The following is a 25,861-nucleotide window of genomic DNA, read 5'->3' as shown; positions in this document are numbered from 1 at the left end:
GCTGAGACCCAAGCCAGCTCCAGTCCCGGGGGCCCTCCCAGCAGCGGGGGGCAGAGGCGTCTTGAGGCAATGGTTCCAGCCCGGAGGCGCTGGGCTCCCAGGAGTGGCCCCCTTGGCCCTTCTCTACCCCCTGCCTTATCACAGCCTTGCCACGCGGGCTGGCCAGGCCCTCATCGAAGCCCTCTGTGCTCCGGACGGGGAAACCCAGGCCTGAGAGGAGCAGCAAGCCACCTGAGCTTACAGTCAGCGCGAGCACACACCCCAAGCCTGGCTGCCTGGGGTCCGCCTGGGACGCGCTCCCGGGCGTTTCTGGAGCCAGCCCCATCGCTGTATGACCAGTTCACCCTCCCACCAGTCTTGGCCCCGAGGGCCGGCTCGGAGCGCTCCCACGAGGCCCACACAGCGGCTCTGGATGCAGGCACCCACGTGTCCCCCTCTCCCTGGATCCCCGTCCCCCAGGCTCCTTCCTGCTTTGTCCCACTTCCCCGCGTGTCCCCACCTGTGTAAGGGTAAGCAGTTGGTCTGCTGCTCCTACCCACGGCCCCCACGCCCCAGGGGTGGAAAACAGACTGGCCGGCCCCGGAGAGCACCGCGGCCCCACCCCTCCTTCCCGTGTCTGTCGACGGCCTTGGCCCCGCTCACACCTGTAGGGGAATCTGCCTCCCCGGGGCCTTGGATTGAGAGCATCTGACTCGTGGTTAGCGCTCCGTAAATTCTCACCACAATCACTAATGTCACGAGAACAGTTTCCACCTATGTACCCTACGGGGGTCACCTGGAGATTCAGGGTGTCAATGTGTCTCCCTGTCAAAAGTACAAGCACTGAAATAAACGTCAGGAAGCAGGAAGGCAACACTTGACCCAGAGGTGACCCACCAGCGGTGGGATTTCAAGGAGCAGGAGAAAGGGACCACTGAGCGTGCCTTAATGTTGGCAGACAGAGCACGGGGACATCAAGTGCTTTACTGCCGGGAATTCACAAATGTGTGGACAGCACGCACCAGTGAGAATTCCACATCTTAGGGGGTCAGGGGCTGGGGTGCCCAGGCCTCAGAGCCAGGGATAGGGACGGAGCCCTTGGCCCACTGTCCACACAGCTTCACGTTGGGGGGGTCGGGGGAGGAGGGGACCAGGCAGGGCCAGGGGGCAGCCCAGCTGTGGGTTTTGGAGAATGACTGCATAGCTTGTGAAACCTTGTCCTCTTTCCCTTTTCACTTCGCCCTGGGTGACCGGGACACCTGCCCAGCACTTGGGACACGTCCGAATCCCCTGCCCCATGAGGTCTCTGCCTTCCCCTCCCGGTGGGGCCATTTCTGATGGGGAGACGACTGGGATCTGGGGGCTCGGGGGCACAGACGGAGGGCCTGTGGCGGGGCCTGGGAAGGGCCCTGCTCCCCACACCCCCCTCCCTGGTTAAGGATTTTTTGCTGAAAGGGCCGAGGAAATGTCGTGGGTCTAACCCCAGAGGCCGCAGCCTCTTTTCTGGGCAGCTTGGAGGTCACACTTGTGTAGACAGCAGAGCCAGACGCCGGCTTCGGGGCCCCTGCGCCCTCGGCATTGTCCTCAGATCCGGATGTGGAAGGTGCTGGAAAGAGAGGAAGGGCCCCTCAGCAGAAAGCCCACTGGCCCTGGCCCAGGGCACATCCCTTAGGAGGATGCAGAGGACAGAGCTGACCTCCTCTGGGGAGGGCAGGCGGGGGACCCGGCCGTCCCTGGGGACCCCAGCCCCAGGCCACACCTGAGGAAGTCGGGGGCCTTGGCAATCATGTCCTCAAAGTCCGCGAAGCCCAGCTTGCCATCGCCGTCCAGGTCAGCCTCCTCGATGACCTTGTCACACACGAGCACCACCTCATCCTCGTCCAGCTCCGACTTGGTGAGCCGTGCCAGCGTGCGCTCCAGGTCCTCCTTACAGATGAAGTTGTCCGTGTTGAAGTCTGCAGGCGGGGGCAGGAGGTGCTCAGGCCGGCGCTCCCCCGAGGTCCCGCCCCCGGTGCCCAGGCCCAGGGGGAACAGCACCTCGGACGAGCCAACATTCACCCCACAGGAGCCCATGATGGTCGTACGTACAAACCTGGCCCGAGACCCTTCCAGGTCTGAGTCTGAGGCTTGTGACACCAGACCCTCCTGGCCACACCCCACTGTGGGCCCTGTGCTCTCTCTGGAGCAGAGGAAACCGAGGCCCAGGAGGGCCAAGCCACTGAATCAAGGTCAGAGGGCTGCTCGGAGGGGGAGCCAAGATGCTGACCGGGCCTGTTTGCCACGAAACCCCCACCCACCCACAGCCACGTTCTCTCCACTGCACCACGTGGCCTCCTGCAGGCCCCCTGCCAGATGCGGTGGTGGCCAAGAGACGTGGAAGCCCCCGGAGAGAGGCCCAGGCTGGTCTCCGTGCACACAGCAGGCCGCATGATTTGATTTCACTTGGCAGAAGGCACTCCCACTGCCCCAAAGCACAGCCACACGGCTCTCGGCAGTGACCCTGACACCCTGCCCCCGCTCGTCTGTCCAGCAAATTCCCATTCGTCCTCCAAGTTTCAGGTCTAACACCCCCCGAGCCCCCAACGGCTCGCTGCGCCCTGACGTGAATGGCACGATGAAGAGCGTGGCGGCCAGTGGGAGCGGCACGCGCTCCGCCTCACGGCACCGCCCACATGAGCCGATCGGCCCGTCCAGGCTCCTACGTGGATGAAGAACACGGTCTTGCAGAGGGCACGTGACCGGAGGCACACCCCCGGTCAGGGCTGGACCCCAGGGTCTAGCCCCTTGACAGGCACCCGCACGGCCCACCTCCACACTGGGCTGCGGAAGCCCCTAGGACAGGCACGGGTGGGATTTGCCTGCGCCCCCGCAGGGGTGTCCCGCAAGCTCTGCAGAGACGTGCTGGCTGACTGGCCAGCTGGAGGCCGGCGCCCCTTTCATGTGAAGGAGCCGAGGCCCAGGAAGGCGGTGACCCTTGCCGCAAGTCAGGCCGCGACTCTCCCCAGCACCAAAGCCCGTGTTTGCCTTTCCCGCTCTGTCCCGCAGCTGGGGCAGCAGGGAGCCGCGGTGGCCCCGTACCGGTCCCTGCCTGCCCCCCCATGCCCCCTGCTGGAAGATGACAGCTTGCCCCTTGCACGATGCCCTGCGCACGACGTCAGGGGTCCAAGACTGGAGGGTGACAGGTGCAGCAGGGAAGCTCTGGGCGTGAACTGGAGGCACAGCTCGTGCAGCGTGGACCCCCTGCTTCCGTCCTTCTGACGCACACATACAACGGGGTGAGACCAGGCCCCTGAAAGCGGCACAGCGGCTACAAAATGAAAAATCCCAAGAGGGCCCGGAGCCACAGGCTGGTCAAGTAGGTCTGTCATGGCCCCTCCACCAGCATGGGCCCAGTTCCTCCCTGGAACTCGGTGTCCCCACGGGAGGGCAGGCCAGCTGCATGAAGTTCTCTCCTCTGATGGCTGGCATGACCGCGGCCCTGGGAGCCCTGCTGCCTGGCCGAGGCGCCCTCTCCAGCCCCTGGACCCTGGCTCACACGTTCAGAATGCAGAACTGCCCTGTCCCACCCGAAGCCTGCAGTGGCCCCGAAGCCCCAGTCCAAGCTCCTTGGCCGGCTCCTCCCAGCCTGACCTGCGACCTCCCTGGGCTCACACCACCTGTCTCACATCCTCAGGAAGCCTGGCACCTCCTTGCTGCTCCGTCCCCCGGGCATGCCCACTCCCACTGTGGTGTCCACAGACCACCCCCCCAGGATCCCACGTCCCTGAAAACCGCCCCCCGCAGTCGCCCTCCAGGCCCGTACCGTAGATCTTGAAGGCATAGTTTGCCTTGAGCTCCCGGGGAGCCGATTCGCACAGCACGGAGAACATGTCCACAAAGTCGTTGAAGGTGAGGTTCCCCTCGCCGTCCTCAGAAAAAGCCTCCACGATCCTTTCCTTGAAGGGGTTCTCCTGCAGCAAATAGCCACAGCGGTCCCATGGGTACAGGGTGACGGAGAGCACTCGAGAGAGACCGCTACAATCCATGCAGCCTCGGACGGGTGAGCTAACCCCTGTGAGCCCCCACGGCCCCTTCTGCAAAGTGTGAATGAGAACTGGGCCTGGTCGGCCGCTGTATGAGGAGCTGAATAAGGTGTGACGGGAGGGAGGGTGAGGCGATGCGAGGCCGGGCGCCGGGGTTCCTTGGGTTATGTGGCTCAGACGAGCACAGAGCTGGCAGGGCCAAGGCGCGCTCGCCACAGGCACTGCCTCGTCTCAGACAGGGGCACCACCTTGCTGCCCAGAGGGGTGCACGGGCAGCCCTGGGCTAGGCTGGGTCAGGCCAGGGTCGTGGGAGGCAGAAGTGGGGCCCCCAAGGCTCGGAGAAAGGGGCTGGGACAAGCGGCAAGACTGGGAAGGCCTGTCAGAGGCCAAGCCATCATCACCCCGGTCGGGGCTCCTGCTCCGGGAGTCGCACCCTCGACTCCGTCCTCTGATCCCGGGGCTCACTCTTCCTGGAGTCCCCACCCCAACTGGGCTCGGCCACCCCCACTAGATGTCGGGCCACAAAGGCTCAGAGACCATGTGCGTGGTGACTGCCCAATTGCCCCACGCCCCCGCACTGACCTCCGGGCCAGGGCTCAGGCCCCTCTCTAGGCTGGTGGACACCGGCCAGGGCCAAGCCTGTGCCTCACCGTCCCTCAGACGGAGGTCACAACCAGGAGACGGCCAGAAAGGACGCCACGTGGTGCTCTGACCCCGAGTCACACATCCCGGGCCTGGAGGGGGCTCCTGGCCAAGTCCCACGCACGATGCAGTTGTGCCCCAAACGCCAGTCTCCCTACCACTGGCGTGCATTGGATGCCTTACGGGCAAGGAACTCACGAACGAAACTTTCCTGTCGACATACCCGTGGTCTGAGGCCCAGCAGCATCCGCTGGAAAACAATCGGCCCCCACCACCCAGACCCGCTGGCCCCAAGCAGCATTCTGACAAGACCGGCAGGTCGAAAAGGGATGGTGTGCATGACGGGGGTGAGAGGAGAAAGACAGACGAGGCAGAGACAGGAGAATCGTCTAAAAAGGCAGACGAGGGGCGCCCAGGCGGCTCAGTCGATTGAGTGTGGGACTCTCGGCTTGGCCTGGGTCACGATCTCAGGGTCATGAGATCGAGCCGCATGTCGGGCTCTGTGCTCAGCATCTGCTCGTCCCTCTCCCTCTGCTCATCCCTCTCAAGTAAATAAATACAATCTTGGGAAAAAAAAAAAAAAACAAAACAGACAAGTTCGGCCACGCAGAGCCACCTGGCCATTTCACAAAGGGGCAAGCGGTGAGCGCAGCCCCATATGCAGCCCCCACACACGAGTTCAGAGAGCGCAGGGGAGCGAACAGGCACAGAGAGGTTCAGCGAGCCTCTCGGGGACACACAGCTGTGGACGGTGGAGCCGGCCTCAACCCAGGTCAGGGCTGTCTGCTGCCCCCCCCAGCCCACCTGCCCGGCAGCAGTGGCCTCTCGTACCCGGAGCTCCGGCATCTGGATGATGAGGCTCATGGGCACGTGGACGACGGGGCTCTTCCTGTAGTCCATCGGGACGAGGTTGGGGGCCAGCTCGTAGAACCGTGCATGCAGCCTGGAAGGGAGGCAGAGGGGAAGGGCTAGAGGGGGTGCACCCCCGCAGCCCCCAGCGGCCGATGCTGTCCCCCTGCACCCCAGCCTCATGCACAGCACACTCCCCCTTGGCCCTGGCTCTGCCCAGAGGGTGTGGGACCTGTGAGGAAGGCCGGTTCTGGCAAGACCCCCGTGCTGATAACCAGGTCGTGTCCTGGCTCTGCACCGCACCCACCGGGCCGGCCCCCACCCCCAGGGGTCTGCAACCAGACCTTTTTGTGTTCCCCTCGGGGCTCCCATAAGGGCCTTCTAGGTGCCAGGCATGTCACCTCATTTAATTCTGCCCATGGCTGTGCAGACAGACACCCTGTGGCCCCACTCACAGCTCAGCAAACCGAGGCCTGAGGAGGTTCAGAGTCTTTGTCCAGGACCACACAACTGTCGGGGCCCATGGCCGGAACGAAGGCCTGGATGTCCAGAGCAGGAGTTCTTCGCCACCCCGCCCCAGTCCTAAAGCCGCCAAAGCCCGGGCTGTCTGCGGCCCTGTCCCCAAGCCAGGCTCCGAGGGAGGGGTCTCTGGAAGAGCTGCCAGCCTCCCCCACACTCACATCCACAGGGAGCCCTGAGAACAGGCCCCCGGACCCTGGGCCAGGTCCCCAGCCCCCTCCCACCTCCCACCTCTCTGGGCAGCCCAGCGCTCATGTGGAGGCCCCTTCCCGGCTATTTGGGCCTTTTCTGCCCTGTGCTCCTTTGTCCACACCCTAACATCCCAGACAACAGCCCCCCAACTCCCAACCCCAGACAAGTTCCACTTATGGGGAACGAGGGTCAGGGGCTGAGGCAGGTACCCTGCCCAAGGTGAGGCCCAGGATGGTTGGGGATGGCATCAAAGTGGCTCCAGAGCTCCTGGCCCCGCCTGCCCTGCTCCCCCAAAGCCAGGTCTTCTTGCAAGTGGCTGACCCTGGGGCAGGCCCATCAGCACAGCCCCCAGCCCTCTGCGGCACAGCATGGAAGTCCATGCCTGGCTCACACAGGGGACAGCAGCCCCATCTAGTGAGGGCTCGCTCTGTGCCCCGCTCTGGGTCAGTCCCCCATGTGGACGACTCAGTGTCACCCCCAAACCACCCCGAGATGCAGGTGTCACCCTATCCACTGGTTCAGGGGAGGAAACCGAGGCTCTGAGGAGTAAGTGCCTGCCCCAGCATACCAGCCAGTGAGTGATGGGGCAGGGACTCGAACCCAAGGCCCTCCAGATTCCAACCATTTGGCTCCTCCCGGCCCATCGGCACCTGGCTGAGAGCGCATGCAGGGCACACACAGAGCAAGGTGATGCGAGCCTGCTCTGCGGCCACAAATTCCCGTAAACATCCTGAAATCAGAAGGAAGCCCCCTGGCTTAGAGACAGAGCTGGAGGGGAAACAGCCCGAAGCCTGTCTCCTGGGTGGAAGCGGGTGAGCAGACAGCGGGGTGACAGGACCGAGCTGGACTCCCCACCAGGGGGCATTCAAGGCCTTTCTTTGCTTTTGGTTTCCCCATTGCTATCCCCAAGCATGGAACTGGGGCTTCCGAACCACGATTTATGCAACTGGTCTCGTGTACTTGACGGGTGTGCTCAACTTCCGTTAATTACCTGCCCCCCCCGCCCTTGACCCTTGGTGGGGTCAAGGACATGCTGGGTGTGATGCTGGGTGCTCCTGGGCATCACCCGACCCCTCCAAGGTCGTGTGGGGTGGTTGCAGCCTGAGCTGGACATTAGATGGCGGCTGGAGCCCACACCTCGCTCACTGGTGGGCTGACCCATGGGCGAGTCAACTTCCTTTCAGAAAATGGGGATCGTCCTACTGTCCTCATGTGTGGGGGTCAAAGAGGATGGCATTAGGAAAGCCACCTGGCCCTCAGCTGCCTGCCCGTCAGGGACACCCCGCCAGGGAGAGGAGTGCAGGGCTGGCAGTTTGGCGTGTCCCCTGGGGTGGGAAGGCCAACTTCTGCCCTGACTCTACGACGAAGGGACATGACAATTTTTTTTTTCTTTTGAGGAAAACTCGAAGAGAATTTGGAAGTCTGAATCACCACGAGAGAAACTCCAAATAAGGAAGTGCATCCGTGCTACCCCACTCCCAGGGCACGGCCCCTCTGAGTTCACAGAGGTTACGTAGGAGCGGGACTGGCCCTGTGCTGTGGGGACTCCCAGTTTATTTCAGAAAGTTAGCAAGAACCCTGCCAGCTGAACCCAACGGGCAGCATCCAAAATGTACCAACGGCACGCACACACACAGAGCACGCATCTTGTAAAACACTGGAACATCAAGTCCAACGGGACTGGAAGATGGATGCATTCGGACCATGTGGGATTTCTGCCGGGAACACAAGGATGTTTGAAAATCTGTGACTACAAATCATTATCAACAGGTAAAAAAATTTTTTTTATTAACTTGTAGCCGCACATATGAGTGGATGGTTGTGGAAACACAGGCAAACTCACAAATATGGACGCCGTATTGACACCGATGGCACCCGCAAGGTGGGGGTGGACAGGAGCGAGAAGAGGGGGCTGGCTGCCACTCCTGACTTCACCCATTGCCAAACAGCTTGAATATCAGAGTATTTATTAATACAAATAAGTATTTTTAAAGTATTAGTTTTATCAGCAATAAAGCTTAAAATCCTTAGTAAAACAGAAACCAAAGGCTACCCTACCTCACATCGATGCCCAGCATGACACTTAAGCAGTGACCTTCCAGAGACCCCAGAAACACGGGATGCCCGGGGTCACCATCACCACGCGGCACCTGCCTGGAAGCACTGCTCACCATGATCAGGGAGGGAAACAGGCAGTGATGGAAATATTGGGGAGGAGGAGACAAATTATTTGCCAAAACCAAAAATAATCAGTTTAAAAACTATTCGAATGAGAAAGGGCTCAGCAACCCTTCTGCACAAAATAGTTGTCTACGTACAAGCAACAGCCACTTAAAAATCAGATAAAAACCCGATTAGCAATAGAAGAAAAAAAAACCCAAGACCCCCCAGAAGAACAAGGTATAAAATAAACTCCAAGTGTGTAAAAAGATAGGAAACACTTCGGTGCTGGGGTAACTGCCACCATTTTCCTGACTGGAACCCCGCAACGGCGACAAGCATGTCTTCATTTTTCTGCACAACGAACACAACCGTAACCGTGATGTGCAACAGGTCACCGGAGAACTTGCCGCCCTGACCAGGAGGCCGTGGGGCAGAACACAGGCAGGAGAGTGGGGACGGCCCTGAAGCGAGGGCCCCTGGGGGGTGTCTGCGCCTCGGGTGTGAAAACAGTTGGAAGGGGTAGCAGGTCAGCTCGGGGCGCAGACGAGGCGCACGTGTCCGGGAGGGCGGCCCATGACAGCACCAGAAATCACTGGGGGCAACGGGCTCTTCTGAAGCCGTGGACTGGGTGGTGGTCGACATTTGGGCCTCGCTCGCACGTAACAATAATTAAATTAAAATAGTGATCCAAACCGGCGTTGCCAAAACGTACAAATTAGAACAGCGCGTGAAGGACCTGGCTCCGCCCACGGCAACAGCCTGAGAGCAGCTCCTCCAGGAAGCGGCCCTCCCACGGGGCCTGCGTTACTTACCGCGCGTGTGGCCCGCCTGGGACGGTCCGCGCGTGACCGGGACAGAAGACAACGATACAAGAGCCAGCGTGACGAGCGGCTGGCAGGGTGGACGCGGGCCGGGCGCATCAGCAGTAGAAGTCAAAAGCCTTCAAATGTCTATACCTTTGACCCAGAAACCTGTTGGAAATGTACCCCGAAGAACAACCCCAGAGCTGTGGCTACGTTCGTGGCGCGAACTCTAACGGCGGCGAGAACACCTGCGCGTCCGACTAAATGAACTAAGGACATGGCCAGAGCATTTCTTTCCTCACCTATTTTTTACAGTTTGCCTAAGGAAGAGCAATTTTAAGCAAATTATGAAACAACACGATACGATTTTTGATAAAGGCACCCAAAGGGACAAAACGAGGTTCTATACACAGAAAGGCTCATGGTTATTATCTCCGAGGGGCAGGACTACAGCTCACGCGCTGTCTTCTCTTGGCTGGCTTTGTTTTCGAACTTTTCTGCCATCGTCATGTATCACAGGACATAAAATAGACCAGACGGAGTCCGTAACAGGTGGACAAACCAGAGCACAACAGAGTAATGCATGGGCGAGCAGTCCGGGGTGCCCCGCACTGGGCTCGCTGGGGGCCGGGGGGACAGAGCCCATCCTTGTGCCTGTAGGAAGAGGCTGAGTGGGGGACTGCCCACTGAGACTCCGTGTGGGGGTGGAAGAGCCGTGCCCTGGGTCCACCTGGGGCGGGGGTGGCGGTGGTCATCTACGACCCCAGGCTGCAGACAACTGCCGCTCAGGTTTCTGCCCTGTCATGTGCTCAGTACTCGGGATGCCACTCAGCAGGTGCGGCGGGCCCGGAGGCAGCAGCACTGGCAGGCCCTTGGGAGGAAGGCCTTGGCTCTGGGGCTGGGCTCTGCTGCTGACCTGCTGAGCTGCTCCTTGCCCCTTGCCCTCTCGGGGCTCCAGGCCGCAGGTGCCCTGCCTGGCTCTGAGATGTGACCAGTGGAGAGGGCTGCCCCGGCAGGGGTGGTCAGGCCCTATACGTCCTGCTGGCCCTTGCTGGGGCCCAGAGAGAAGGGGCCAAAACTGGAACGGAGCCATCGCGTTATTCCAGAGACAGTAATCCCACACACCACCTGCTCTTGCCACCCTTCCTGCGGACATGCGGGTGGGCCACAAAACCGCGGGCGGCCCTGCGCTGTGCTGACCACCACTGTCGCCCTGGCCCTCCCAGCCACAGGGGCCGGGGGAGAGACCGCTCCAGGGAGCACTGCCGTCTCCACAGTGCTCCCCCGCATACCCCTGGGTTCCTGCGCCCAGGGGGCTATACGCCACTTTCCTCCTGACAAGACCACTTTGCAGAAGCAGCAGCCATCTGGCTCCTTGGGTCCTGTGAGTGTTAACACTGTGGCAGAGCCTGAGTGGACCAGAGCAAGCAGCAGGGATCAGGAGGGGCCATCCAGCTGCCGGGGGGAGGGGGCCCTTTCCCTGTTTGGACCCCAGGCCTGCTCTGGGCTCTGGGTGGAGCTACAGAGGCTGGGTGCCAAAGGGTTCAGAGTTGGGCAGGCCAGGGCTGTGGCGGGGAGGTCTCCCCATCTGCCAAGGGACGAAGGACAGCCCCAAAGACCTACCATGTGTAGTCTAATCCCTGGCCTGGCCTTTGTGCCACCCTTCCCCCACGGGCAGCCTTGCTAATCTCAGGAAGACCACTGCAGGTGGAGGTGGGGTGAAGCAGGCCCATGTCCTTGGCCCTGCTGCTCCGAGCCCGGAACGTTCTCTCAGGCCGACTCGACGGGTCCTCACCCACACGATCCTCCAGTGCTCACTGGCAGCTAATGTGCTGTGCCCAATGACAGCACGGGCACCCGGGTCCTGGCCGACCTCAGCTCCTCAGGGAGCCGAGCACCTGAGCCATGAACCCCCAGAGCCCCCAGGATGCTATAAGAGCAGTGGCATGAGCACGGGGGTGGCAGGGGCGGGGGGCGCTCATGGACCAGATGACCGTGGGGGTGGGTGTGTAGGGTGTGCAGGAACGTGGTGGGCAGAGAAGGCGGACAAGCGGCTGCCAGGCTCTGGGGACAAGCTCTTGCTGCCAGAGCAGAAACAGCCATGGGCCTCGGAAGCCAAGCGGCCTGGGTGTGGCCGCCGTGGAGGTGGGGGCTCCCTGCATAGAGAACAGATGTGGCTTGGCTTCCATGAGGGGCCGTGGCATGAGCTCTGAAAGGGGAGACATGCCACAGCGACGACACCGGCAAGGGCTGCTATCGCAGTTCTGAGCGCCATCCTGTCCAGATGGGGACCCCATCCCATCCATCACTCAAGCCACAGACCAAATCCCACGTTCCAAACACCACGCCCCAGCGTTCCTGCCTGTCAGCCACACACAAGGAAGGTATCATGGTCCCTACTCTACAGGAGAGACGGAGGCTTGGCGAGGCTCACAGCTGGTCCAAGCCCACCGAGCCAGCAAGCGGGAGTAGCCCCAGTCTACTGAGGCCACAGCCTGGGGCCTGTGCCCCCCACCCTGCCTCTCTAACGTGATGGACGTGGGTGTCCCCGTCTACCCAGTGGACAGGCTGGAAGAACAGCCTGGGCACAAGGGAAAGGATGCTGCCTCTCTGAGCAGAGTGGTCAGGACGTGACAAAGCTCAGCTCGCTTGGGAAGCTGTTCCAGGGCCCACCCCAGCTTGCCCACCGACCTCCAAGGAAAGCAGTCCCATGACCTTGCCGGCTTTTAATGCCCCCTGGTAGCTGGGGCCAGGTTTCCCGGCTCACTCTGTGGTCCCGGGGCTCTAAGATGCCAACCCCCCTTCGTTTCTTCCATCAAAGCCCAAAGAAAGGGCTTGTCCTGGAAAGGGAAGAGCCCCCGGTGGGCAGCTCAGGGGTGGTGTGGGCACACAGGTCATGGCCTTGACTTCTGGACCTCCCAGGAGCAGGAGGACATCAGAGCCGGAGCCAGAGGGCCGTCAGGAACCGCTGGTCTACCAGACAGGGAGCCCCTAGTCCGACAGCTCCCAGGACACGGTGACAGAGCAAGGGGCCTGCAGTCAGAGGCCAGGTCTTGGGAGCCTGGCTCTGTGACTCTGGCCAACTGCTAACCCCATCTGCAAAGTGGGGATAAAAGGATTCTCCTGTTACAAGGTCACAGTGAGGATTAAATGAAAGTGTGTCTGAAACCACCCACCACAGAGCCTGGAGCGCAGGATGGAAAGGCTCAATTTCTGGCAGAGGGACGTGGGCGCGGGCGGGGATGGGTGCCAGTTCTCAAGCTCATGGCGGCCGGTGCTCGAGGATGCTCTTCCTCAGTTCCAGCTAGCACAGCCAGCCCACGCAAGGGCCCCAGCCCCTGCCCCCATCCCAGCTCCGAAGGGTGAACAGAAGCCACACTTACTTGAGGATGTCCTTCTTATTGAAGAAGGTGCAGTCCTGCAAAGGGAAAACACACACACAGTCCCTTGCAAGTCCCAGGCTCCTTTTTCCCTGGGGACCTCATAGACGTGGCCTGGGGCAGAAGGCTCACTGCTGCCCCTCCCGCCCTGCTCCCTCCAAGAACAGCTGCCTCCCGAAGCTTCTGACCTGGCCCAGGGCACTGTGTGCATGGTGCTGGGGAGTGCGTTCACGGGCTGGCGGAGAGGTCAGAGACGGATGCCCTGCGGGACAGCAAGGAGAGGGGCTGGGAGACAAGTCGGGAGTAAGGGCCGTAGGGCGTCAGCTGCAGGGCTGTGCCATCCACACTGAGTGCCCCGAGGCGCTGGGTGCTGTGCATGCGGGTGGCTGAGGGCAGCAGCCCGTGCAGAGACGAGAGTCCCAGGACCACAGGCGGGGAAACGCCAGCATCTACCTGGAATTTGAAGCCACAGGAGCAGATGAGGTCACATAGGGAGGCTAGCGGTGTGGGGCAGTATGGGGGAGGAGGCCGGCAGTGTGGGGCAGTATGGGGGAGGAGGCCGGCGGGCAGGCAGGGACTGGTGACATCTGGACAAAGCAAGGGCGGAGGCTGCTAGGGACCCTCAGGCAGGTGTTTCTCAGGGTGGGGGCAGCACGCAGGTCCAAGGTCACCGGGTAAAACACTCATCTCACATGCCCCGCCTTTGTCTGGAGGGCGGCCTGGTGGTGTGGCTGCCATGCCAGGCCACGCGGAAGTATGAAAGTTGAAGGATCCCAGCAGTGAAAGGCTTTTGTGCTCATCCCCGCTGTCTGGCCCTTCTGCCTTTGCCCGCTGTGCCGCAGGAGGGCAGGCGGCCCCTTAGGCTCTGTAGGGCCCGGAGCCTCGTGGGGCAGTGTGCTGAGCAGAGCTGCCCTGACAAGGGGCCCACGGCTGCTGCCCTGGACGGGACCTGAAGCCATTGGGCACCGGAGCAGCTGCACCCCACGCTGAGGAGGGTCCCACTGGGCGCCTGTGGGAGAACTGAGGCAGGGCAGCTGGTGGGAACCTCCAGGCACCACAGAGTCGGTCTGTCCTTCTGAGCCACATGCTGCTACCCAGGAGATGGACGAAGAGCGCTCACGCTGCCTTGCCCTTGTGGGAACCTTGGGGCTTCTCCTGGAGGGCTAGGCTTTGCTGTAGGCCACAGCTCCCCTCCCCACCAAGCATGGACAGAGAACGCCCTGCCCTGCAGGCCTAATACTCAGACCGGCGGCTACTGTGTGGACTGATTTCCTCGGGTCCCCAGAAACCTGGAGCAGGCCCCAAAGGCCACCCAGCTGAGTATTCCAGGTACAGACCTCCCTCGGCCCCAGGGCGGGCTCTACGGCCTGAGGGTGCTCAGTGAGAAGGGCCAGGGCTCTCCCAACCAGCCTGGTGGGGGTGCCAGCATCACCACGAACGGGGAGGGGCCCTGGCTTCTGCTCTCTGTCCCCGTGGCCTACCCTCTTTTGCTCTCCTCTCTTCTCTGCCCTGGGTTGAAAAGTAAGTATCTGGGTCTTGACCAAGGGACCTACAAGCAAAGATGCGAAGTTTCTCACATGACCCTAGTTCCTTATCAAAACCACTTACATCTGTCCGTGTCAATGGTCCTCAGGATGTGGTTCCTGGACAGGCAACACCCAGTTCCCAGGCTCCACTCCAGACCTACTGACTCACAAACTCTGGGGGTGGGGGCCGGGAAGCTGCATCTTGAGATCCTCTCCTGCAGTGATGCTGACACTTGCGAAGTGAGGGCCTCAGCTCTAGACCAGATTCACCGGGGAGCTGTTTAAACCTCCTGTGCCCTCCACCAGCCCCAGCCCCAGCAGCCCCAGCCCCAGCCCCAGTAGCCCCAGCGGCCCCACGGGCCAGATCCATTAAAGCAGAATCCCTGAGCCTGGAGCCAGGCATCAGAGTTCTCAAAGGTACTCTAATGACTGCAACGTCCAGCCCAGGCTGAGAACCACATCTCGACCAGGCCTGGTCTGTGGGGGCTCTGATTATCCAGTTTTGGTCAGTCCTCATCACTAGCCTGGGGGGGGGAGAGGGGCAGACATTATCTCCCCATTCTGTAGAGGGGAAGACTGAGGTTTAGTGAAGTTGATAGCTTGCTCTTAGCTGCACGTACAGCCCAGAAGGGCTGACCGCAGCATGGGCCTCTGGGCTTCTTGACCACGGTCCACTGGATGTGAACAGAGTCCACCCGTGAGCACTGTACATGACCGCGTCCTGCTGCTACTGGGTATTCCAATACCCAGCACACCGCACGTGCTCAACGCATGCAGGTGGGATGAGGAACCAGGCCTCTGCACATAATCCTCCCACTGGCGGCAGAAGGCGTCCGTGAAGACGCTGACCTAACCTTTCTCCTCTCTCTGAGCCCCAACAACACTGCCATGGACCTGCTCATGTACCAGTGGTTTGCTTTTTCTGCTGCCGACTTATCTGCCTGGAGCTCCTCGCAGGAAGGCAGCTCACGGGGGATGAACACGGCAGGAACCTTAAAAGCTTCTCAGGGTTCTGAGGAGCCTGGTGGTGTTGGCAAAGGAAAAGGTTTCACAGTCACATTCAAATTCTTGTCCTGCTTTGGAGCCTTAGGTAGGTAGAGGAGGGGAGTCCCCAGGTGAGTTACAGGACTTGCTCGTAGCAGAAAACAAACGTGGGCTGCCTGAGCGCAGAGCAGAGAACAGGGCCAGGGCATCAGCAGTGGGTTCTGGGCAAGGCAGGGAGCCCTGCTTTGGAGACCTCGGGGTCTGGGGGATTGCTCCAGCGATCCGATCGGGAAGGCAGAAAGTCTGCAGAGAAACCTGAACTTGGGAATCACTAGCACCTGCGGAGGGGGAGGGGGAGGTGGCTGTAACTGGGGCCCTGGCTGGCTGGCCAGGAGAGGGAGGGGGACTGGGGCTCTCAGGTTTCCTGCAGATGGGGAGGGGGTGTAGCTGGCTGTAACTGGGGTCCTGGCTGGCCAGCAGAGGGAGGGGGACTGGGGCTTTCAGGCTTGCTGAGGATGGGGAGGGGGTGCAGGTGGCTGTAACTGGGGTCCTGGCTGGCGAGGGGCTGGCTGGACAGCAGAGGGAGGGCGACTGGGGCTCTCAGGTCTCTTCAGCTCTTTCTCCCAGCCTGCCTGGCTCTGGAGGGAGGGTCACAACCCAACCCTGGGCCTGGCCCCGAAGTGTAACCCAATGCCCGGCTGGTCTGAGTGGAAACCCAGGCTCCCACCCCCACGGGGCCCCCTTCACTTCTGAGCATGGTCCCCTGCCCCGGGAATGCCTCTTCTGGGCCTGCCCAAGTGCTGCACTATCTCTGGACCTTGCAAAGCAAAATCCTTCTTCCCTCGTGGTGCTCCCTGGCCCACTAGGGCCCTCCTCTAGAGCTCGCCCCACACTGCCGGCAGATCAGAAGGCTGGCCGGCCTCCAAGACCAAGAGCTCACACAGGCCCTGCCCCCAAACAAACGCCCAGAGCCTTGGGTTTGAGCCCTCACTGGCGCCTCAGCCTTTGTTTACTCTTCTGTGCAATGGGGGTGAAAACCACCACACAGTGCCTGGGACCACAGCAGATGTCCCGTGACCGTGGCTCCCTGCGCCTTCTCAGAGCCTCATGTGGTGCTGACAACTATTACTGACAGTCAGGGTTTTGGAAAAGGGGCTTTTATTGTACCTCTGCCCACATCAGAAGGCTCCCACGTCCAGGCCGGTACCAAAATCACTACTGGTGAAGGCAGCAGGCGGCCTCACCTCTCCCACAGCACACTCCACAGGGACCACAGAACAATCGGGAGAAGAGGCATGGCCTTGGGCCTTGAAGGAGGAAGAACGCGGGCACAGAGAGGGAGGAAGGAGCCTGGTGTGTCATGGTTGCTGTGGATAGTCGGGGTGGCTACAGTGGACAGGGCAAGGAAGGGGCCTGGGAGGCTGGCCAGGGCCCCCACGGGTCAGGGCTGGGGCTTCATCCTGCACCCGCGTCCTGCACCCACCCGCAGGAGGGCTTTGGACTTCTGGTCTGGACAGTTTCATGGCTCTGGAGGGAGGAGATCCTAGAAGGGTCTTAAGGGATGGCTGCTGAAGGGTTCCGGGACTGGGAGATACGGACTCGTATCTGGCCTGCCTCCTTGAGGGAGAGACCCCTAACGGGTAAACAAAACACCCCCAACTTAGAACTGCATTTGGGGGCGGATGCACCTCACTCCCGACCCTGACAGGACAGGACAGGCCCTTCCCTCTAGCCGGCGTTTAATGACCCGCCAACTCCGTGCCAAGGCGGGCGCTCGGGCAGGTGGCTGGGGAGGGGGTCACGTCCAGCCTGGGGCCCAGAGCAAGGAGGCTGAAGGCGGGCGAGGCCGCCGGCGAGAACTCCCCACTGGAAAGCGCTCTCAACGCAAGGGTGGGGAAACTGAGGCTCGAAGTCACGGCCCAAGGTCACGCTTCTAGCTGAAGGCGGGGGCAGGGTCTGCAGCCCGCACGCGGCGCGGAAAGCAGGGGAGGCGGGCGCCGGCTCACCTGGTAGTTGTCCAGCTGCTCCTCCGTGAAGATGGTCTGCTTGTTACCCATGGCGGCCGCCGCGCCGTCGCCCGGGCGCCGGAGCCCGAGCTCGCGGCCCCCGGAGGCGGGAGGGCGACCGCGAACCGGGCGGGGAGAGGCCGGGCGACCCCGCCCCGAGGTGCGGCGAGCCCACCCCGTCAGGGGCCGCCACCTTCCCGCCGCCGAGGTGCTGGCCGGCCTCCTCCCGCCTCCGGCCGGGCGGAGCCAGGACCACCAGCGGGGCGGGGCCGGAACTTCCGGCCGCGCGGGGCCCGGACCGCTAGAGGGGCGGAGCCAGGACTACCAGTGGGGCGGGGCCGGGACTTCCGGGCGGGCGGGGCCTGGGTCACCAGCCGGGCGGAGCCAGGACCACCAGCGGGCCGAGGCCAGGACCAGCGGCGGTTCGAGCCGGGACTACCAGCGGGGCGGGGCCGGGACGCCCAGCGGGGCGGGGCCGGGACGCCCAACGGGGCGGGGCCGGGACTTCCGGGCAGGAGGAGCCAGGACAACAGCAGGGCGGGGCCAGGACCTCTTGCCTGGAGGGGTCAGGACCTCCACACCGGCGAGGCCAGGACTTCCGGCTGGGCGTGGTCGGAGCCGAGAGCCCCCGGTTGGGCGGGACGAAGGCTAATGGTAGGCGTGGCCAGACTTCTGGCCAGGGAAGACCGGGGCAGGGTTAGCGAGCATTTGGCCTGGCGCCCCTTCACCGGGGCGGGGGGCGTCCGCGAGGCAAACTCTGGACTGCGGTACCGGCATCCAGGTCTGGCCGCGCGACCTGGGGCCGGCCCTCCGGGGCACAAGAGGGGTCAGTGAGCTGGAGGCCCACCTGGCCTCTGGCCACTGCCTGGGTAGGGCATCTCGGGCCCTCGGGGTCTCTTAGGGAGGCGGGCAGGATTCGCTAGCCTTTCTTTGCATCCTTAGGTACAGACGTGAGACTGGAGAGGGTTTACAGTACTTACCGTGTCGAGAGAAGTGGGGCAAAGGCCAGGAAGTTTTCTTGGACTTTTAAGCAAATGCCGAAGACGGCAGCAAATAGAGCCACCGGCAAGTCCTTTCAGGGGTCCAGCCCATACATGTGTTATAGCTAACCCCAGGACAGCTGATTCTGCTGGTATTATCTGCATTGTACAGGTGAGGAAACAGGCTGAGAGCCGCTCAGTAGCTCGCCCCGGGTCCCACAGCTGGGAAGCAGCAGAACCTGGGCTGGAGTCGGGTGCTGACTCAGCCCGCTGTTCCGCACCTGGACTTCCATGAGCTCAGGAGGCTATGCTTTAAAATAGGTGGTTTGTTTCTTTAACCACTTGGGAGGCTCCACTCCCAGGGTTTCTGATCTAGCAGGTGTGGGGTGGTCCAGAATGTGGGGGGTCTAACCAGGTCCGAGGTGATGCTGGTGCTACTGGCCCTGGACCACACTTTGAGAATCACTGCTGGAGGTTGGGGTACCATGGGAGCAGGGGTCCCTCCCTCTTTGACAGATAATCCCTGGTGTTTTTACATTTTCCTGTTTGTGGTTTCCCAACATTTTGCCACCTTCAGGTGAGAACAGAAGCCATCACAAGCCACCCTGCTCAAATCCCAAGAGTCATCAGAGACATAATCCGTTGCTATGAGAAAGGCGGGAAGCAATTCAGAAGCCCAGGGGATTGCTGACCAGCCTTCACATGTACTGGACACGTGTGATGGGGGCCTCCTCCGCAGGAAAGGCGGCAGGATATGTGAGCACACATTCAGAGAATGTGGAATTTTAGAGCAGAGAGCCTGCGTGAGATTCTCTCCCTTGTTAGAGCTGGGGAAACTGAAGCCCTCGCAGACCAGTCACAGGTTTTCCTTCTTGCTCTTGCATTGCACACTGCCCAGGAGCAGGCCAGAATTCTGTGCTCAGATTCGGCTCCTCCCATGTGTTCCGGGTAGAGAAGCCAGCACCTCTACCAAGAGGACTGTGTTTTCAGTTCTGGGATTCTGTCTTCCTGGGAGATAACTAGAAGCAACCCACTTGAACATCCCGTTAAAACCTTTGTGATCACAATCGCCATTGCCCTAGAGGAGGCCCTCCCTGCTGAACCATTATAACAGTGCAGTGAGGAGGGGCAGGTTACATCCCACGTTACAGTTGGGAAATGCTGGGCTCAGAGAGGCATAGTGACCTGCCCAGTGCTACCCAGCTAGGAAGGGGCAGCAGGAAGCTCTCACCTCATTCTCTGATTCCAAACCATGTGCTTCCCCTGCTCCCAAATGTGTGTTTGTTTGAAGGGAGGGTGGACAGAGGGAGAAGTAACAGACATCGATTACCTACTCTGTGCCCAGGATTGTACTAGACGCTTTACATTTACCAAATATGATTCCATGAACGCCTCTTAAGTTTGTAGAGTCGGCATTATTACCCATTTCATGGGTGAAGAAATAGTCTCTCTGTGGTATTGGGTAGGTTTAAGTCTTGATCACACTAAGGTGGGGACACGTGGTTACCGCTCTTTAAAGGGGGCTAACTCCTAGTCGACTGCAGTCTTGTAAATGATACAGCATGAGAAGGGAGTGCTGAGAGGTCGCTGAGGATCCCATGGTGGGACTTTGTAAGCACTTTGTAAGCACTCATTAATCATTAGCTTTTTCATTTATGACTCACTCCATAAAGTTTATTTTAAAATTTGGAAGGAAAATAGGAGGGATCAATGCTAGGAAAGCCCAAGGAGTGAACTTGACAGGAGGTAAACCCTCTGAGTGAATACAATAAAACATTAATCTCTTTCCTTCTTCCCCTGTCCTTCCTACTTGACTAGCTATTGTTTGTGATGAAATGTCCTTGAGTGCAAGTAGTTCCCTGAGACTTGGAGTCTGAGGGGATCTTTATGGTGGAGATGGAGTGTCCTGGGCCTGAGGCCTGGGCAGGACATCTTCTAAAGTAAAGACGCTCCCTGCAGACCTGTCCTTCGTCCTTTGCTGTCCCATCTCTAGTAACTTCTATCAGCTTCAGGGCCCCTCCTGGAATGTCCTACCTCATCTGACTCTTCTCTTAGGGGCAATCCAAACGTCATTCCTCCCTGAAGTCTTATCTCTGCTAAGCACTGGTATCTTGGCCTTCTCCGAACAGCTGCTGTTTATATTCTGTGAGCAGTTACTGGGTCCGCCTCAATCTCATACACACATCCCCTGCAACCGCCCATCAAATCTCCATCCCTAGCACTGGACAGTCTGTCTTCTCATTTTCCTGTATCTCCAGCATCTTACACACAGATCTTAATATCTGTGGATGAAGGAATACAGAGTCTGGGGCTAGCTCTTTTGAAGGGGGCGGTACTCTTTCCTCTCAAATGCTAGGGCTCAGGAGGGTTGGCACCACGTCCCATTTGGCTCTATCCCCAGGGTCTCGGACAAAGTCTTAGTAAACACTGAATCAACATTCTTTAAAAGAATACATTTGCTGAACTTGTTCACACGTTGAATCAAGTCACTGCTGCTGGAGGCTCAAGTGACCAAGCCGTTTAGTACAGAGCAAACAGGTGAGCCCACTTTCTCCCTGAATGGCCCCTGTGGGCCTGTTCCAGACCCTCCCCCAGGAGCCATTCTGGATGTGGGAAGTTCCCGGGTGGCCTAGAATGGGACCAAGCCGATGGTGACCGTCCTATTGTTGAGGGAAGCAGGTTAGCCTCCCCTGCAAACGGTCCCGTCCATCCTTTCAGGTGCCTTTAAAACCCTCGGAGGCATGACGCCCTCCTTCCCTGACCCCAGACTCACCGGTCAGTGCACACTGCTCCAGCCAGAGTCCCACTGCCTCTAGCCCTGTATCCCCATCACTTCGGCCCAAGCCCCCTCACCTCTCCTGGGTCACTGTGCCATGTCTGTCATCAAATGACCAAGGCGGGTCCTTCACCCCTGGGTTCAGTTCCACTGCAGATCTGAGTCCTCTCCAACGGCGAGTGGTAGATGTGCGAACAGACTGGACTGGGGGCCACGGACCGTCACTTATTAGCAAGGAGGCAGTCACAGAACCTGCTCTGTGAGCACACGGAGGGCTGAAGACCTGTCCTTTTAGGTGTTGCCACACCCTTCCTTGTTCAAAGATTTAGTCCAAAGCAGAAGCAACAGTATTTGAGGAACAAGACACAGACAGCCTTCCGTTTGGGATCAGATGACGGCGTCCTCACTCAGCAGCTTGGACCTGAGGCCAGGCAGACATCTAAGACCCAGGGCCTATCGAGTCTCGTGCTCTGTCCGTGCACGGACAGAGGCCCCTGGGCAGCACCTCCCATGTGGGAACCCTACCGTGTGAGCACCCGTGTGCTCACGAGCCGGTCCTCCGCTGCCGGGATGCTCTCATGCCGTGCTGGCATCTGGGAAGAGCCTCTGGAGTGTGGGCTTCTGGGCAAGTCCCCGCTGCCTCAGGCAGCCCTTCTGCAACCACAGTCCCCCGGACCTGTTCAGAGGGTCTGTGAGGTCCGCAGTATCATTATCTCCGTCATAGAAAACGTAAGTCACTGTTTTCACGCTCATCTTCTCACAAATGAGAGTGGAGCTCTCCAGGGCTCACATGTACAGTAGGACAGCAGGTGGAATGAAGCAGCAGACAGGACAGTCCCATCTTCCAGCAAACTAAGCCACGCTTTAAAGACATCTGGAAACATGTGGAACAATGCCACTCTTCTCATTAAATGTTTATTGTCTTTGAAAATATTCTTTTTCAAAAAAATACCTGAACTAAGCTAACATATACTGGGTTACTGTTTAATTATTTAAAACACATTTTAATACAGCGGTAGGGGTCATTTGCAATTTTAACTTATGATAAATATTAATCTGTATATAAACAAAGTTTGGGGCCTCAAATTTTAAGAGTGAGAAATAGTCTTGAGACCAAAACGTCTGAACACCATCGCTCTATGGTTCAGCAAGCTTTCTCTGTTAGGGCCACATGGGAGAGCTTGGGCTCTGCAGGACCCCCAGCCACACAGTCTGTGCTCCATCTTCTCGCCTCTGCTCTGAATGCTGTCATACCAGGCACATGGGCCTGGCTGTGTTCCAGCTAGACGTTACCTACCAGCACTGCAATCTGAATTTTATATAATTGAAGTCCCTCAAAGCATTATCTTTTGATTTCTATGACCCATTTAAAAGTGTAAGTGTAAAAATAATTCTTAGCTGTCCAAAAGGAGGCACTGGGCCAAAGCTTGTCCATGGGCTGTAGTTTTCTGTAGTTATGGGTTTCTGTAGTTTCTGTAGTGACAGGTTCAAACCCATACCACACATATACATTACATTATTTAAACTGAAATGTTTAAAGACACTATAACAGCTTTGCCCCTGGTTCCCAGCATGGGGCCCCTGAAACCTTTGTAATTTCCTGGGTGACGGGAGTGTCCTTCGTTCTAATGAGGTGACCCCAGGTGGGCTCCGGTCATGAGGTGACCTCCAGGGGGTCTGGTCATGAGAAAGACCCAGCAGCCACGATCAGAAGTCTGGAATTTTCAGCCCCCCTCCGCATCCTCTGGAGAAGGAAGAGAGGCTGGAAATGGAGCGAATCATTGATCATGCTGACGTGGGGAAACCCGCATCAAAATCCCACATGTATGAGGTCTGGGGAGCTTCTGGGTCAGTGAACACATCCACGTGCCAGGAGGGTGACGCACCCCAAGTCCACGGGGACAGAAGCTCCTGCCTGCGCTCGGGACCCTCCCAGAGAGGGCTCTGTACCTCTTCACGTGGCTGTTCCCCTGCACTCTTTGTCTCGCCCTCTAACAAACCGTACGAGCCAGCGTTTCCCTGAGCTCTGCGAGCTGCTCCAGCAAATTCATTGAACCCAAGGAGGGGATTGTGGGCACGTCAGATTTACGGCTGACTGCCAGAAGCACAGGTGACTACTTGGCCTGCCACTAGTGCTGTCTCGGGGAAAGTATGGCGGGACTGAGCCCTTGGCGGGTGGGAGGGATGCTGTCTCTGGGAAGATGGTGTCAGAACGGAGCTGAGTTGCAGGACACCCACCGGGTGCCGCAGACAGTTGCTTGTTGTGGGGAAAACCCCCACATCTGAGACATGGGGGGTGGGGAACAAGACCAGACTACTTCGGGCCTATGCACCATGGCCAGAGCGCTGGCTTTTACTCTGAGACACGGTTGTCGCTGGCGGTTCTGAACAGAGGAGGGTGTATTTGTCTTACACTTTAACAGGATCCCTAAGGCAGGAGATGGACTGTAAGGGGCAAGGGTGGAGGCAGGGAGGCCCGCCTGCAGGCTTCTGCGCTGGTTCTGCCCGGAGGGGACGCTAGACCAGGGAGGGAGCAACGCAGGTGGGAAGTATCTAATTCTAGATGTACTTGGAAAAACAGACTCTTCTTACCTGAGCAACAGGGAGACTGCAGGTGGATTTCACCAAGCGGGGAGACTGAGTCAGGAGGCAGGTTCCCTGCTAGTCTTGGTTCACATATAGAAAGAAGTGATAGCAGAGCACAGAAGATATTTTAAATTCAGGTATATATTTTTCTGAACATCGAACTATCAATAATTACGAAGATACCAAAGTGTTTTCATAATGACCATTTTTGAGGGCTGTGTGGTGTCCCGCTCAATTCCTTTACTATAATTATATGACCACTTCTTGTTAATCATCTAGACTCCTTTTCCTTCAATTAATGAAATTATAGACAATCCTATAATGAGTATCTTTGTGCTGATGGATTTGTCTTTGTGGGTTTCCTCAAGGGATTTTCAGGAATGGATTTATGTATGAGGTAAAAGAACACAGCAGCTCTGGAGACTTGCTGCTACAATGTTTTTCAGAAAGGGTGTGGCGACAGCCAGAACTCAAGAGTGCAGCCATCGATGACACAGGACAGGTCACTAGCATGTTATTCATACTTCTTAATAAAAGGGGTAAAAAAGTTTCTTTTACAATTTTTGCAAACACTTGATTATGGCTAAGGGAGGGCATTTTAATTTTTTTAAGCAGGCTCCATGCCCAGCGTGGAGCCCAATGCAGGCCTGAGCTCATGACCCTGAGATCAAGACCTGAGCTGAAATCAAGAGCTGGATGCTGAACCGACTGCGCCGCCCAGGGGCCCCTACACTGGACATTTTAAAAAGTTTCTTTGTGTTTCTTTGGCTGTGAACTGATTGTTCAGGTTCCTTGCCCATTTATTTATTAAAGTTCTAATATTCAGGAAAATAAATTAGGGAAACCCTACTGAAATAAATTTGTGCTCCTTTTATAAAACGTAAAAAGAAGCATTTGGTATGTGAATAAATGCATTTTGCTGGTTTATTAAAGATTGCTGTCTCGATTAAAAACATTGTCTAGAATGAAGCACACTTGGATTGGGTAGTGCTGTAGTCACAAACAAGGGCACACCTTCTAGACCCTTCTGAGTGGCAAACAGACGCTGCTATCTCTGGATGCTACAAAGTGCAAGGACGGGACACAGGGACTTGTCCAGAGGAGAGTGACCTGCATGTTGGAGGAGCTCCAGAATGTCTGAGGGGTTCTGGAGCCTGTGGCCTGGTCCAGGGAACGGCTCCCAGCCGGGGCTGAGGCAGCTTTCTGTCCCCCCAATGTCCCTCCAGCTGCTCAGGATGCAGGAAACACCTTTTGTGGGAGTCGGACTGGGAAACCCCCGAGGTCCTTTTCACTCCTGAGCACCGGAGCTTCTGAGAATTTGACGTTTTCCTGCCTCCAAGTCTTTGCTGGCACCGGTCCCTTCTACTGGCCTCATCTCAGGCTGACATCTTAGGTCTTCAAGGGCCATTTTAAATTCCATCTTCACAGTGGACTCTTCCCCAACCAACCCCACCCTGTTCAAAACCCTCCAAGCACCTGTCACTGTCTCAGTGTCTGGGTTTCTCCGCCTCTAGACTTGGAGGGTAGGGCTGGCGCTTACTCATTTCTTGTCCTCACAGTGCACCGGATAGGACTCCTCTTGGGAAGCCTTGTTGAACAGATGACCCCTCAGTAATTCCACTGTACCTCAGTTTCCTCATGGGATTGTTGCAGAGATTCAACAGAGATTGGAGAAGGTCATTTAGTCTTTGTTTTATAGTCACTGGGGGAAAACAGGTTTCTGTTCCAGAAGCAAAGACAGCTGGAGGAAGATCTTCTCAAAGATACATAGCAGGAAAGAATGCGGTAAGGTTCCCCAGGGGAGGTAGGAATCAAGTGCGAGGGAGCTCCGAGTAGGGAGAGGGGACAGGAGGGCAGGTCTTGGGGTTTTCCCCAAGGAACTAACACCCCAGCTGTCTCAACAGGTGGCTAGAATTTCAGCAGGTGGGAAGGGGATGAAAGGGCAGTCAGGCAGAGGGAATGGCACCCGTGGGGCGAGTCAAACATGGGAAGCATTTGGGGGCTGGCCAGCAGTCCTACTTGGCCGGCAGCCCAGGACTGTGGGGCTGGAAGGAGAGGCAGGAATACGGCTGAAAACAGACACTGGGGAGGGGTGACCGCGAGGGACAGGGGGACTTTCGGGAGCCAGGGTGGTCCTGTGAGAGGGGAGGAGGGCTGGCAGGGGCAGGGCAGGGCGCTCGTGGAGGGGACGGAGGAAGAGGGTCTGTGGACCCTTCACGGCGGAACGGCCAGGCCCGACGACAGCCAGGGCCAGGGGGAGGCTGGCGAGGTCCCCCGCCCGGCCAAGGCCACAGGCGTAGCTGCAGTTGGTTGTTTTATCTCACGAAAGCCTTGGGCGTCATTTCTCACCTAACCATCACCTGGCAGGGCCGGCAGAGGAAGCCCAGTGTAAGGCCCGCGGTCCTTCAGTCCCCCGGGACGAGGCCCCCCCGGCCACCACCCCCCAGGACGAGG

General features: G+C 58.8%; 1 protein-coding gene and 2 long non-coding RNA genes across 15 annotated transcripts; 1 reads left to right on the top strand and 2 right to left on the bottom strand.

Annotated features, from left to right (window-relative positions):
- Positions 1–856: 856 nt before the first annotated feature.
- Positions 857–17,314, bottom strand: CIB2 (calcium and integrin binding family member 2). Of its 12 annotated transcripts, XM_019803540.2 has the most exons (9): positions 17,066–17,308; positions 12,738–12,811; positions 12,553–12,587; positions 6,772–6,933; positions 5,448–5,586; positions 3,782–3,929; positions 3,107–3,286; positions 1,739–1,934; positions 857–1,585 (listed from the first exon to the last, which is right to left on the bottom strand). In XM_019803540.2, exons 4-9 carry the CDS (start codon positions 6,930–6,932, stop codon positions 1,564–1,566), a joined length of 846 nt encoding a protein of 281 aa, XP_019659099.2. In that variant the 5' UTR covers position 6,933; positions 12,553–12,587; positions 12,738–12,811; positions 17,066–17,308; the 3' UTR covers positions 857–1,563. The 12 variants fall into 12 exon arrangements, with proteins under 12 accessions (XP_019659099.2, XP_034523650.1, XP_034523651.1 ...); XM_034667759.1 differs by lacking the exon at positions 12,738–12,811 and having other exon boundaries at positions 17,066–17,314; XM_034667760.1 differs by lacking the exon at positions 12,738–12,811 and having other exon boundaries at positions 5,475–5,586; positions 17,066–17,309.
- Positions 17,315–17,480: 166 nt separating this feature from the next.
- On the top strand, positions 17,481–19,397 carry LOC109490196. The gene is made up of 3 exons (XR_002143472.2): positions 17,481–17,719; positions 18,008–18,217; positions 18,623–19,397. It is a non-coding gene; the product is annotated as an uncharacterized LOC109490196 (long non-coding RNA).
- Positions 19,398–21,716: 2,319 nt separating this feature from the next.
- Positions 21,717–25,855, bottom strand: LOC117803686. Of its 2 annotated transcripts, none has more exons than XR_004627624.1 (3): positions 24,884–25,855; positions 23,414–23,487; positions 21,717–22,583 (listed from the first exon to the last, which is right to left on the bottom strand). It is a non-coding gene; the product is annotated as an uncharacterized LOC117803686 (long non-coding RNA). The 2 variants fall into 2 exon arrangements; XR_004627625.1 differs by having other exon boundaries at positions 21,717–22,565.
- Between the last annotated feature and the right edge of the window lie 6 nt (positions 25,856–25,861).

The sequence above is a fragment of the Ailuropoda melanoleuca genome, chromosome 9, assembly GCF_002007445.2.
Source record: "Ailuropoda melanoleuca isolate Jingjing chromosome 9, ASM200744v2, whole genome shotgun sequence".
Classification (NCBI taxonomy): domain Eukaryota; kingdom Metazoa; phylum Chordata; class Mammalia; order Carnivora; family Ursidae; genus Ailuropoda; species Ailuropoda melanoleuca.
Note: the sequence above shows the minus strand (reverse complement) of the source record. Positions and strands in the feature narration are given on the sequence as shown.